Here is a 14124-nt window from a genome sequence, read left to right on the forward strand (position 1 = left end):
GGAGGGAGTTAAAAACAGGGAATGAGCCACTCGTGCCAGCAGCAGGAGGGGTCTTGGAGCAGGACCTGGAGCTGTCCCTGTCACCCCGGGAGAGTGGGGGTGGCACTGACCCCATTCTGCCAGGGAGAACACACGCGGCACAGAGAACTCCTCCAGCCCCTGCCCAGACACCGATGGAGACTCCCAGCAGCGCCCAAAACGTTCGGCAGGACAGACGGAAAAAGGAGGGACGGACCTGAGCGGGCCCAGCCGCGTTCCTGCCAGCCCAGGGGAGCCGGGAGGCACCGAGGACACCTGAGCTGGAGCACCTGAGCCAGCCCAAACGGGCTGGGGGCTCCGAGGAGTTCGGGGAAGCGGAATGGAAACCCAGAGCCTCGTGCTGAGCCTCGGCAGATCCCTCCCGGCGGCTGAAAGCTCCTGGAAGCTCCAAGCCAGCGTGGCCACGGAGAGCAGCGTGGCAGAGCCGCGCTCCTCCGCAGCTCTCCGCTTTGGTTATTCCTCAAAAACCCCGGCAGCAGCTCGGGATGGGTTTGCAGGAGCCTTGGGAGGCACGAGAGGCTGCTGGGACAGCCTGTGCTGCTCCCACACTGAGCCTGGCACAGCTCGGCACAGCCTGGCACTGCCATGGTCCCCCGGGCTGTCCCCAGAGCCTGGCACAGCTCAGCACAGCCTGGCACAGCTCGGCACAGCCTGGCACAGCTCGGCACAGCCTGGCACAGCCATCGCCCCCCGGGCTGTCCCCAGAGCCTGGCACTGCCTGGCACAGCCTGGCACAGCCATGGCCCCCCGGGCTGTCCCCAGAGCCTGGCACTGCCTGGCACAGCTCGGCACCGCCTGGCATAGCCTGGCACAGCCATGGTCCCCCGGGCTGTCCCCAGAGCCTGGCACAGCTCGGCACAGCCTGGCACAGCTCGGCACAGCCTGGCACAGCCTGGCACAGCTCGGCACAGCCTGGCACAGCCTGGCACAGCTCGGCACCGCCTGGCACTGCCATGGCCCCTCTGGCTGTCCCCAGAGCCTGGCACTGCCTGGCACAGCTCGGCACAGCCTGGCACCACCTGGTACAGCCTGGCACCGCCTGGCACCCCGGGCTGTGCTGCTTTAGCCCCCGGCACTGCCCCCGGAGCCACGGCAAGCACGGCAGCCCCGGCCCCATCCGCGCTGCCAAGCACCAAAATCCTCATCCCCTTCCAGCCCCGGCTCCCACCCGATCCCGGCCGTCCCCACAGGCACAGGGAAACGCGGATTCCCGGGAATTCCACCCCAGAATCCGGCCGGGCCTGCCATGAGGAGCTCAGGGAGGGGTGAGGATGGGGCAGAGCTTCTTGCTGGTGCCACCCGGGGACTGGTGGTGACACCGCAGAGCTGTCCCTAGGGGTGGCACCAGCTCCTCTCCTCCCTGGTGGGCAGGTGTTGCTCCTGGCCCATCCCTGGTGCTCCTGGTCCATCCCTGGGTGCTCCTGGTCCATCCCTGGTGCTCCTGGCCCGTTCCTGGATGCTCCTGGCCCATCCCTGGGTGCTCCTGGTTCATCCCTGGGTGCTCCTGGCCCATCCCTGGATGTTCCTGGTCCATCCCTGGTGCTCCCTGCCCATCCCTGGTGCTCCTGGCCTGTTCCTGGATGCTCCTGGTCCATCCCTGGGTGCTCCTGGTCCATCCCTGGGTGCTCCTGGCCCATCCCTGGGCGCTCCTGGCCCATCCCTGGGTGCTCCTGGTCCATCCCTGGTGCTCCTGGCCCATCCCTGGCCCATCCCTGGATGCTCCTGGACCATCCCTGGATGCTCCTGTCCCGTTCCTGGATGTCAGGGGTGGATGCAGCAGCCCTGGATGCCTCTGGCATGACACGGGGCAGTGACCAGGGCCGGTTCTGGTGTCTGCCATAGCATCACTTCTGCTTTCAGCACAGCAGGCAGAGGTCACTTCCCATTTCTTGTGCTGTCTCAGCAGGCAGGAGAAGGAAGAAAAGCCCCTTCCTGCTCGCCAGTTCCCTCCTGAAGGCGCTGGGGCCGGCCCTAGAGCCCTTCTGCTTCCCCCGTGGTTTTTGGGGCTGGGAGGGGAGTGCTCCACCCATCCTAAGGTTCACCCCCACAGCCCCTGGCAGCTCAGAGCCCCCACAAACCCTGTTCCTGGCCTTGGGAAAAGGTGGAGGAGCAGGAATTTCCCAGAGGAGGCTGATGGAGTGAGGACTTGATAAAGGCCGAGCTGATAAAGGTTGGGACGTTCAGGAGGAGCCAGTGCAGGCAGGCTGCTGCAGCGAGCCCTGGAGAGCATTTCTGTGCCTTATTGAGGACCTCAGGTGCTGGATTCCCAGGAAAACACCTGCTCCCAGCTCCCCAGCAGCAGGGAAAGGTTAACAAATCATTTCAAACAACAAAGAGCATCGCTGATGAACACCCCAGCCGAGCGAGGCGGAGCAGTGGAGCAGCATCTCCTGCCCCAAGGGCACAGACTCTCTTCCACAGGATGCAAAACCCCTCCTGGCACGGGAAAAACGGGGAATTCTGCAAGGGAATTACCCCAGAGGTTGGTGTCACCCATCCTCCTCCCCCCCAGCAGCTGTTCTTCAGGCCTGACCGCACGAGGCAAATTTAGAAGCAAACACCAGCTCCCATGCAAAGAAAAAACCCTGGATTTTCCAGAAAATCGTGGCAGATTTGGTGTGTGCTGGTGCTGGGCAGGACCCAGCTCCAAAGCCTTGGTCTGGGCACCAGCTGGGTCCCCACACAAGTTCGGGGCAGCTTTGGGGCTTGGCTTAACACAGAGGAGCAGGAACTAAAACCAGCAAGAAAACCCTCCCTGACTGGGCTGGGAAAACTTCCTATGGATCATTGGGATGCTGATGCAGGTGGAAATCTGCCAAATCCAGCGCTCCTTAGCATCCCATTCCCGAGCGGATTCAGTGTCTGGAGCAAGCGGCTTCTGGGCAGGTCCCACCCTGCTCCTCAGCCCTTATCCCTGCACATCCCAAATCCTTGCCTGGAAGGGAGAGCAGGGTGGGGGGATACTCACAAAGACACCCAGCAGAGAGTTTAGGATCAGCGTCCTTTTCCCAGGGCAGGGTTTGGGAGGGCGGCTCCTGCAGGGCGCAGGGATCCTGGGGCCGGATCCTCTCCCTCCCTCGTGGCCCAGGAGCTCCAGGGGCAGAGGATTGGCAGAGGAGGCTCCACGGTAGCCAAGAAGGAGCAGCAGAGGCTGGGGGGGAGCCCGGGGGAGCAGGAACAGGCCGGGTGCCACGGGGCCGATCCCAATCCTCCGGGAGAACAAACGGCACCGCCAAGCGCTGCCGGACCCGGCTGATGCCCAACAAACAGCCGCCACTGTTCCCGGTCCCCATCGGGGCTGGGACGGTGCCACCATCCCACGGGGCTCGGGGCACTCGTGAAGGGGATGGAAAAACCCCGGGATTCTCCCTTGGGAAGTTCCTGGGTCTCCGTGCACGTCCATGCATGTGGAACCCGGTGTTTCCTAACTCCACGCCACATCCTCCAAGCTGGGATTGTCCCTTGTGCCCTGGGCTGGGCAAGGGACAGCTCTGAAGGGACAATTCAGCACCTCCAGCAGGGTTTGTGCGGCCAGGGGGGATTTTTGGGAAGATTTCAGGGGGAAGCAAGGAGAGAACCGAGCCACAGCCTCAGCCAGGTCAACAGGATCCTCATCCAGCCTCCGGAGCCAAATCCTGCTCCAAGCCCAAAGCAGCAGGACGAGCTGGAGAGATCAGGGCAGGGACACAAACCCTGCACCCCAAATCCTGCCCTGCACCCTGGGCATCCACCCCCAAATCCCCCGGGATCGCGGCGCTGCCTGCCGGGAGCGGGAGCTGCTGGTGGGCTGCAATCAACAGCCATATGTCACCGAGGCTGAGGAACACGATGTCTTCATGAGGGGTGAATCAGTAGCAGAGTCTGATATTCTTCTTCTCCTCCTGAATTAATTAAGCAGCAATCTCGGGTGTCTTTGTCTTTCCAGCTATTATCTGCTCATCCCAACGGGAGTGCGGGAACGAGCTCCCAGCACCAGCCCTGGCTCACAGACTCTGCCACGTGTGGGGAGATGGAGGTGGGGAGTGGGAGCTCACCTGGACTCTCCCACCTCCAAATCCAGGTTGGGACATCCCCCCAAAACCCCTGGCACTTGTAGGGTCCCCACAGCCCAGCTCAGCCAAAGGGAGGTGCCAGGGGGGTGCAGGGAGGGTGGCTTTACACCGCTCCCTCTGCTCCCTTTGCCCATTTCACCTCCTCCCCCGGGATTTTGGCGTTTTGGGAGGGGAGGATACGCCACAAGATCCTCCCGAGGAGATCCAAGGCACTCCACCAAACTCATGGATGGGTTAGCTCTGGTTTCCAAGTGGGGAAACTGAGGCAGGAAGCGAGGCAAAACTCCCGCCTGGGGAAACAGTGCCCGGGGTTAGATGTGGGGACAATCCTCACAGAGTCCCTGTCCCAGCTGCTGACCGAGCCCAGGAGCTGTGGGAGGGAGAAACCACATCCTCCCCCTGGAACCACGGGGCTGGATGCCAGGAGAGCCGGGCTGGACGTGCCCCAGGCAGGGAGCAGAGCCTGGGGACAGCAGCAACTCTCCCTGACACCCCCGAGCCACCCCCACAGCCTCCCGGCCACCCCTGTGTCCCCACAGGCCAGCCCGGGGTGGGGAACTCCGGGTTTCTCCCTGTAATCCGTCGGGCTCTGATACAGCCGCTGAGCCGGGGGAAAGCTAAATTTAGTGGGATGAATCCCGCCCTGTGCCCCCAGAGCCGCTGCCCTTGGGGCAGCACAACAGCAGGGCTGGGGCTGCAGGGACACGTCCACCCCACCCAGGACACCCCTGAGGGCCGGGACAGGGACACGGGCACGGAGAGAGGACTTTGGAGCAGGGGAACGGCGCTTTTGGGCTGTGATTCCATAAAAAACGGGGGGCTCACAGCTCGGGAGGAAGCCACCCCCGTGTCCCCAGCGCCTCACAGGAGAAGAATTTGCTCCGGGAGGGGCACGGAGAGGGGAACACGGCCCGCGGTGGCAGCTGGCGCTGTCACTTGCCGAGGGACACCGAGGGCAGCGAGCCCGACCGGCTCCGGCCCCTGACCGCCCGCGGGGTGAGGGGGGGACACTCGGCGGGTCCGGACCGGGCTGAGCACCGGTGACATCGGCGACACCGGTGACACAGCCAGACCTCGGGGGGCGCGGGGAGGAGGCGGCACGGCCGGACGGACAGACCGACAGAGGGATGGACAGAGGGATGGACAGACAGACGGACAGACAAACAGACGGACGAACGGACAGACAGACGGACAGACAGAGGGACGGACAGACGGTCACACAGAGGGACGGACAGACGGCCGGACAGACAGAAGGACAGACGGACAGACAGACAGACAGAGGGATGGACAGTCACACAGAGGAACGGACAGACGGACAGACGACCGGACAGACGGCTGGACAGACAGACAGAGGGACGGACAGAGGAACAGGGGGCCGGACAGACAGACAGACGGCGAGAAAGAGGGACGGACAGAGGGGCAGACAGCCGGACAGACAGAGGGACGGACAGAGGGAGGGACAGACAGACGGACAGACAGACGGACAGACAGACGGACAGACAGACGGCCGACCGGCCCCGCCGCGGTAACGCCGCCCTCTAACGGCCGGCGGTCCCCACCCCGCCTGCCCCCCGGCCGTGCCCCCGCGGGGTCCCGCTGTCCCGCCGGGGCTCACCTGCACATGCACCATGCCGCAGTCCCCGCAGTCCGTGCAGCTCCCCGGCAGCACCAGGCACAGCACCCCGCGGCCGCCCCGCTCCAGCTCCGGCCGCCCCGCCGGGGAGCGCGGGCCCCCGGGGATGCTGTGCCCCGCCAGCACCGAGCGAGCCCCGAACGCCACCGGGGGGGCTGCGGGGACACCCCCGGGCGCTGCCGCCCGCGCCGGGGCCTCGGCGGGCGCTGCAGCCGCTAATTCCCGTGTGCCCGCCCCTGCCTGGCGGGTCACCAGCAGGAGATTAGGGAGATCAGGAGAAAGCTCCCCGGCACGCTCCCGGTGCCGTGCGCCCTCCCTGCTGCCGCCGCCTCCCCCGGCAGCGACAGCGGCACCGGCACGCGGGCCGCCGGCTCGGCCTCGTGGGCAGCGGCGGGACCGGCTCCCGGCACGGCCGGGACGCCCCGAACGGCAAAGCCCCGGGGCAAACGGGAGCCGCGCTCCGGGCGGTGCTGGGATGCTCCCGGCTGTCGGGGAAGGAGCTCAGAGCTCCGCGGGACACACGGGAGAGCGGAGTTCTGGGATGCAGGGATGCTCCCGAGCCTGGGAAAGGAGCTCGGAGCTCCGTGGGACACACGGGAGAGGGATTTTTGGGATGCAGGGATGCTCCCGAGCCTGGGAAAGGAGCTCCTCCAGCCAGGAGCTCCGTGGGACACAGGGCAGAGCCAATCTTTGGGATTCAGGGATGCTCCCGAGTCTGGGAAAGGAGCTCGGAGCTCCGTGGGACACACGGGAGAGGGATTTTTGGGATGCAGGGATGCTCCCAGTCCTCATGGAAGCAGCTCAGAGCTCCGTGGAACACACGGGAGAGCGGATTTTTGGGACGCAGGGATGCTCCCGGCTGTTGGAACCTGCAGCCCCAGGGAAGGAGCTCTTCCTTTGTGCCTTCAAAGCAGAGGCAGCTCCTGGCGACCCTTGGAGCAGAGAGGGCCAGCAAACCCCGAGGTTCCCGAGCTGCCAGCGGGAGCCCGGGCATTCCCGGCTCATCCCAAACCCATCCGCAGCTCCTGGCATGCAAAAGGTGGGAAGAGGGAGGGTGCGGAAGGCTGGGGAGAGGGAAAACCGCGAATACCCGAGCTGCAGAGGAAGGTTTGTCCCCAGTGTGGGACGCCCAGGTGGGGGTGACCCCAAAGCACAAACCCCAGGCAGAAGTGGCTCCCAGCACGGAATTCCCGGAGTCTTCCATGGTCCCACTGACCCCCTGGAGCCCCTCCGGGTGTCCCCTGCCACCACAGGCTGCCCCTGGGGGGAATTAGGGGGTGCAGGGGGGAGGAATTTGGTGTGCCAGCCTTTGGCAGGGTCCACGGGGTGAGGAACTAGCGCAGGAAAAGGGAAGGCAGAACTGCAGGAACTTAATTAATTCAAAAAAAGGGAAAAAAAAGGGTAAAAAAAACCCCAAATGCCACCAATAACTGCTCAAAAAACATTGGCTGAGAGGTCCCACGAGGGACCCATCCAGCTCCTCGTGGAAGGGGTGGAAAATTCAGCATGAAATTTGTGTGTGGGAACGGCTCCTTCCCAGGAGCCCCGTGCATCCCGCGGGGCTTCCAAAGGGACAGGAAACACGGAGGAGATGCCAGATCCCTGGGGACAAGGCAGGGATGATGCCAAACCCCCCCTCTGCAGCCCATCCCTGAGGAAAAGGAGCTGCTTTGCTGCAGGCAGGAGGCTGAGGGCTTCCTGAGGGCTCCTGGAAAAACAATCCGGCTCGGGAATATCGCCTGGCTCGTGTTTCTCTAAATAAGTTATTTTTCCACTGCCTCACAAAGGTGTTGCCTCTCTTCTGATTACTCTTTGTGTCATATGCAGTTAATTATTCATCCCCTCTCTGCGCTGCTCCGGGAGCGGACACGGATCTGCTCCGGATGTTTCTGTCCCAGTGGGATGCAGGCTTTGGCCATAATCCCAGCGGGATTGGGATCCTCGCAAGGACAAGCCCCAGAGGAGAAATTTTGGCTGCAGATGCTGAGATGAACGACCTGATGCTCCTGCATCGCTTGGTCCTGCTGGGATATTCCAGCAGGGAAGGGTTGGGGAGCCCTGATTTGGGGAGATTCTGGGCAGCTCCTTGGGAAGCTGCTGATACAGTGACACTTTTATCCTCCGGGATCACATTCCCACGTCCCTGCCGGAGCCTGCCTGGCCATCTCCCCATCCCAAGCTTTCCCAGTTCCCTGCTGGTACTCTCAGGTGAATTAAAAACACAGAAAGAAGGATTCTCATTTCCCTGAGAGCAGCTTCAGGGTGTGCAGCACCCCCCAGGCTCCCAAGGCCAAGGGGAGAAGCTGAGAGGGAAAATCCCCCCCGGCTCCCGGAGCTCCTCTCAGCTCCTGTCCCTCGAGCTCAGCGTGTGCTAATTGGGCTGGTGCATAATTAATGCCACTAAACACTAGATGGAAACACCATCCTGCCCGTCGGACTGGTTTCAAAATCACTCGGGATGGGACCAAATCGCAGCTGCCCGGCTGAGCCCGGAGGTGCCTTTGGATCCGCCCATCCCATGGGAACAGAGTCAATCCAGGGCCAAATCTCTGAGGGGTTTAATCCCTCAAATCCCACTCTGGGAATTGTGTCCCTGCCTTCAGTTCCTCATGAGAGGAGCCTCTGGATCTCAGCGGTTCCCAAGGGCTGCCGCCTCTGTCTGGTGCCACCAAGGGAAAACCTCATCCCAAGGGAATTCTGGGGGTGCTCTGCACCCAGTCCTGCCCTGGCTCCCCTCTCTCTTCTTGTGCTCCCTAACCCAGGTGCAGCCACAGAATGCCAGGATCACCGAGGCTGGCAAATCCTTCTGGGATCATCGAGTCCAAGCTGTGCCCAATCCCCACCTGGAGCTCTGAGTGCCACTTCCAGGTGACACCTCCAGGAACCCCAAACCCCCCTGGACAGCCCCTTCCTCACCATTCAGAGGAAGAAATTCCCGCTGCTGTCCAACCTAAACCTCTGGAGGTACAGATGAAAGCGATGTCTGCGGGAGCAGAGCGCGACCCCTCCTCAGCTCCCATCGGGGAGCTGTCCAGAGCCACAAAACCCCCTCCAGATCCTCCTTCCCACCTCCCTCACCCCCTCCACCCCTACCTTATCCGCCAGCCCCTCTCCGTCCTCGGCCAGCAGGTAGACAGCCCCGCTCTCGGCCAGCAGGATGGCCGTGTCCGTGGTGGAGGACGACCTGGGCCTGCCCTGGTGCTGGTGCAGGATGGCCGTGAGCCCGCTGTCCTGGGGGGCTCTGCGGCCGAGGTGGGGGCTGCCCTTCTGGGGCTCCAGCGAGCCGCTCTTGGCGCGGCGCCCGCCGCTGTGCAGGCTGGTGCCGCGCTTGATGGAGGGGCGCGAGCGGATCTGCTGCAGCACGCGGTTGAAGGCGGTGGGCCGGGCGGGGAGGTCGTGGAGGGACACGGCGTAGGACACGCGGTGCATCTCCGGGGAGCGCTCCTTCTCGTCCGGGGAGTCGTGGTCCGAGGCGCCGTGCAGCGCCGCGTCCTGCGAGCTCTGCTGCTCCCGCTCCCGCGAGCGCCGGCGGCTGTGGAACAGGTGCTTGAGGCCGTGGCCGAACATGGAGCCCTCGGAGAGCTGCTGGATTTTCTGCGGGAAAAGGGAGGGAAAGGCTGCTGGGATCACCGGGATCGCCCGGGGGAACGGCGGCCGGGAGAGCCCCGAGCACAAATCAAAGCTCAGGAGAGATTCCGGAAAGGTTCCGGGGACCCTCTGGAGGGAGCTGGGGAGGGAACGAGGCCCTGATGCCAGAATTTATTGGGAGATGGGAATATTTATACTGGAAGTGTTAATTATTAGTACTTGGAAATAGGAAATATTAGTGGAAATATTGGAAAAATGAAATATTAGTACTTGGAAATAGGAATTATTAGTACTTGGAAATAGGAAATATTAGTGGAAATATTAGTGGAAATACTGGACATGGGAAATATTAGTGGAAATACTGGACATGGGAAATATTAGTGGAAATATTGGAAAAATGAAATATTAGTACTTGGAAATAGGAATTATTAGTACTTGGAAACAGGAATTATTAGTACTTGGAAATAGGAATTATTAGTACTTGGAAACAGGAATTATTAGTACTTGGAAATAGGAATTATTAGTACTTGGAAACAGGAATTATTAGTACTTGGAAATAAGAAATATTAGTACTTGGAATTAGGAAATAGTGGAAATATTGGAAATATTAGTACTTGGAAATATTGGAAGTGTTAAATATTAGTACTTGGAAATAGGAAATATTAGTGGAAATATTGGAAAAGGGAAATATTAGTGGAAATATTGGAAAAATGAAATATTAGTACTTGGAAATAGGAATTATTAGTACTTGGAAACAGGAATTATTAGTACTTGGAAATAGGAATTATTAGTACTTGGAAATAGGAAATATTAGTACTTGGAAATAGGAATTATTAGTACTTGGAAATAGGAAATATTAGTACTTGGAAACAGGAATTATTAGTACTTGGAAATAGGAATTATTAGTACTTGGAAATAGGAATTATTAGTACTTGGAAATAGGAAATATTAGTGGAAATATTAGTGGAAATATTGGACATGGGAAATATTAGTGGAAATATTGGAAAAATGAAATATTAGTACTTGGAAATAGGAATTATCAGTACTTGGAAACATGAATTATTAGTACTTGGAAATAGGAATTATTAGTACTTGGAAATAGGAAATATTAGTGGAAATATTGGAAATGGGAAATATTAGTGGAAATATTGGAAAAATGAAATATTAGTACTTGGAAATAGGAATTATTAGTACTTGGAAATAGGAATTATTAGTACTTGGAAATAGGAATTATTAGTACTTGAAAATAGGAAATAGTGGAAATATTGGAAATATTAGTACTTGGAAATATTGGAAGTGTTAAATATTAGTACTTGGAAATAGGAAATATTAGTGGAAATATTGGAAATGGGAAATATTAGTGGAAATATTGGAAAAATGAAATATTAGTACTTGGAAACAGGAATTATTAGTACTTGGAAATAGGAAATATTAGTGGAAATATTAGTGGAAATATTGGACATGGGAAATATTAGTGGAAATACTGGACATGGGAAATATTAGTGGAAATATTGGAAATGGGAAATATTAGTGGAAATATTGGAAAAATGAAATATTAGTACTTGGAAATAGGAATTATTAGTACTTGGAAATAGGAATTATTAGTACTTGAAAATAAGAAATATTAGTACTTGGAATTAGGAAATAGTGGAAATATTGGAAATATTAGTACTTGGAAATATTGGAAGTGTTAAATATTAGTACTTGGAAATAGGAAATATTAGTGGAAATATTGGAAATGGGAAATATTAGTGGAAATATTGGAAATATGAAATATTAGTACTTGGAAATAGGAAATATTAGTACTTGGAAATAGGAATTATTAGTACTTGGAAATAGGAAATATTAGTGGAAATATTAGTGGAAATATTGGACATGGGAAATATTAGTGGAAATACTGGACATGGGAAATATTAGTGGAAATATTGGAAAAATGAAATATTAGTACTTGGAAATAGGAATTATTAGTACTTGGAAACAGGAATTATTAGTACTTGGAAATAGGAATTATTAGTACTTGGAAATAGGAATTATTAGTACTTGGAAATAGGAATTATTAGTACTTGGAAATAGGAAATAGTGGAAATATTGGAAATATTAGTACTTGGAAATATTGGAAGTGTTAAATATTAGTACTTGGAAATAGGAAATATTAGTGGAAATATTGGAAATGGGAAATATTAGTGGAAATATTGGAAAAATGAAATATTAGTACTTGGAAATAGGAATTATTAGTACTTGGAAATAGGAATTATTAGTACTTGGAAACAGGAATTATTAGTACTTGGAAATAGGAATTATTAGTACTTGGAAATAGGAATTATTAGTACTTGGAAATAGGAAATAGTGGAAATATTGGAAATATTAGTACTTGGAAATATTGGAAGTGTTAAATATTAGTACTTGGAAATAGGAAATATTAGTGGAAATATTGGAAAAGGGAAATATTAGTGGAAATATTGGAAAAATGAAATATTAGTACTTGGAAATAGGAAATATTAGTACTTGGAAACAGGAATTATTAGTACTTGGAAACAGGAAATATTAGTACTTGGAAATAGGAATTATTAGTACTTGGAAACAGGAATTATTAGTACTTGGAAATAAGAAATATTAGTACTTGGAATTAGGAAATAGTGGAAATATTGGAAATATTAGTACTTGGAAATATTGGAAGTGTTAAATATTAGTACTTGGAAATAGGAAATATTAGTGGAAATATTGGAAAAGGGAAATATTAGTGGAAATATTGGAAAAATGAAATATTAGTACTTGGAAATAGGAATTATTAGTACTTGGAAACAGGAATTATTAGTACTTGGAAATAGGAATTATTAGTACTTGGAAATAGGAATTATTAGTACTTGGAAATAGGAAATAGTGGAAATATTGGAAATATTAGTACTTGGAAATATTGGAAGTGTTAAATATTAGTACTTGGAAATAGGAAATATTAGTGGAAATATTGGAAAAGGGAAATATTAGTGGAAATATTGGAAAAATGAAATATTAGTACTTGGAAATAGGAAATATTAGTACTTGGAAACAGGAATTATTAGTACTTGGAAACAGGAAATATTAGTACTTGGAAATAGGAATTATTAGTACTTGGAAACAGGAATTATTAGTACTTGGAAATAAGAAATATTAGTACTTGGAATTAGGAAATAGTGGAAATATTGGAAATATTAGTACTTGGAAATATTGGAAGTGTTAAATATTAGTACTTGGAAATAGGAAATATTAGTGGAAATATTGGAAAAGGGAAATATTAGTGGAAATATTGGAAAAATGAAATATTAGTACTTGGAAATAGGAATTATTAGTACTTGGAAACAGGAATTATTAGTACTTGGAAATAGGAATTATTAGTACTTGGAAATAGGAATTATTAGTACTTGGAAATAGGAAATAGTGGAAATATTGGAAATATTAGTACTTGGAAATATTGGAAGTGTTAAATATTAGTACTTGGAAATAGGAAATATTAGTGGAAATATTGGAAATGGGAAATATTAGTGGAAATACTATATAATTTTAAATTTATAGCAGATATCTAGTATATTATAGATATTGTAATAGATATAATATATATTATAGTTTATAATAGTATATTAATGATAATATATAGTGTATATAAAATATATACATTATATGACAATAAAAGAATATATAAATAATATGTAATGTATAAATATCTCTAAATAATACATATATTATAATACATATTTAAAATATAATATAGTATAACAATATAATAAATAAAATAATATAAATTATAATTATATTAATTATAATAATATAAAATATAATAATATAGTGTATAATATAGTATAATATAATATAATATAATATAATAAATATAATATAATATAATGTAATATAATGTAATATAATGTAATATAATGTAATATAATATAATATAATATAATAAATATAATATAATATAATGTAATATAATGTAATATAATATAATATAATATAATATAATATAATATAATATAATATAATATAATATAATATAATATAATATAATGTAATATAATGTAATATAATGTAATATAAAATAATAGAATAGAATAGAATAGAATAGAATAGAATGTAATGTAATAGAATATAATGTAATGTAATGTAATATAATATAATGTAATATAATGTAATATAATATAATATAATATAATATAATATAATATAATATAATATAATATAATGTAATATAATGTAATATAATATAATATAAAATAATAGAATAGAATAGAATAGAATGTAATGTAATAGAATATAATGTAATGTAATGTAATATAATATAATATAATATAATATAATATAATATAACACAATATATTAACATATTAATATAGTATATAGTATTAATATAGTATATTAAATTTTAGTGGAAATACTAAGTATTACTACTTGGAAATACTAAATATTAATGGAAGTACTGGAAATACTAAATATCAGCATTTGGAAATATGAAATTTTAGTGGAAATACTGGAATTGCTGAGTATTGGTGGCCCCAGCCATGGAGCAAGAGCCACACGAGCTCCAGTGAGGATGAGAAAGATTTCCCTGTGGCATTTTCCATCTCCTGGGGATGAACCACACACGGCGCTGCCCCGAGGATTCCCAGGTCTCCCTTTCCCAGGGGCTGCATCCCACATTCCCAAGAAACAGCATCCTGGGAATCAGGGCCCTGGGGAAGTCATAAATATGGATGGTGGAACAGATCCCGCTCCCGATTGCGGCCAGGGCAGCCTGGCCAGGGTTCCCTGCAGCCACTGGAAATCCAGAGTTCCACTGGAACACCC

At 51.2% G+C, this 14124-nt stretch overlaps 1 protein-coding gene across 2 annotated transcripts in view; it reads right to left on the bottom strand.

The window, feature by feature from the left end:
• Nucleotides 1–14124, bottom strand: part of TMCC2 (transmembrane and coiled-coil domain family 2) — a 31439-nt gene that overhangs the window by 7504 nt on the left and 9811 nt on the right. Inside the window, exon 2 of one of the 2 annotated variants that reach the window (XM_005529313.3) lies at nucleotides 8818–9318. In XM_005529313.3, coding sequence (XP_005529370.3) covers nucleotides 8818–9318 — 501 coding nt within the window. Of the gene's footprint in view, nucleotides 1–5706; nucleotides 5756–8817; nucleotides 9319–14124 lie in introns of those variants that run through there. The other variant, XM_014258205.2, reaches the window with a different exon arrangement.

The sequence above is a fragment of the Pseudopodoces humilis genome, chromosome 26, assembly GCF_049639895.1.
Source record: "Pseudopodoces humilis isolate 2021_Gansu_Grassland_sample_001 chromosome 26, ASM4963989v1, whole genome shotgun sequence".
NCBI lineage: Eukaryota > Metazoa > Chordata > Aves > Passeriformes > Paridae > Pseudopodoces > Pseudopodoces humilis.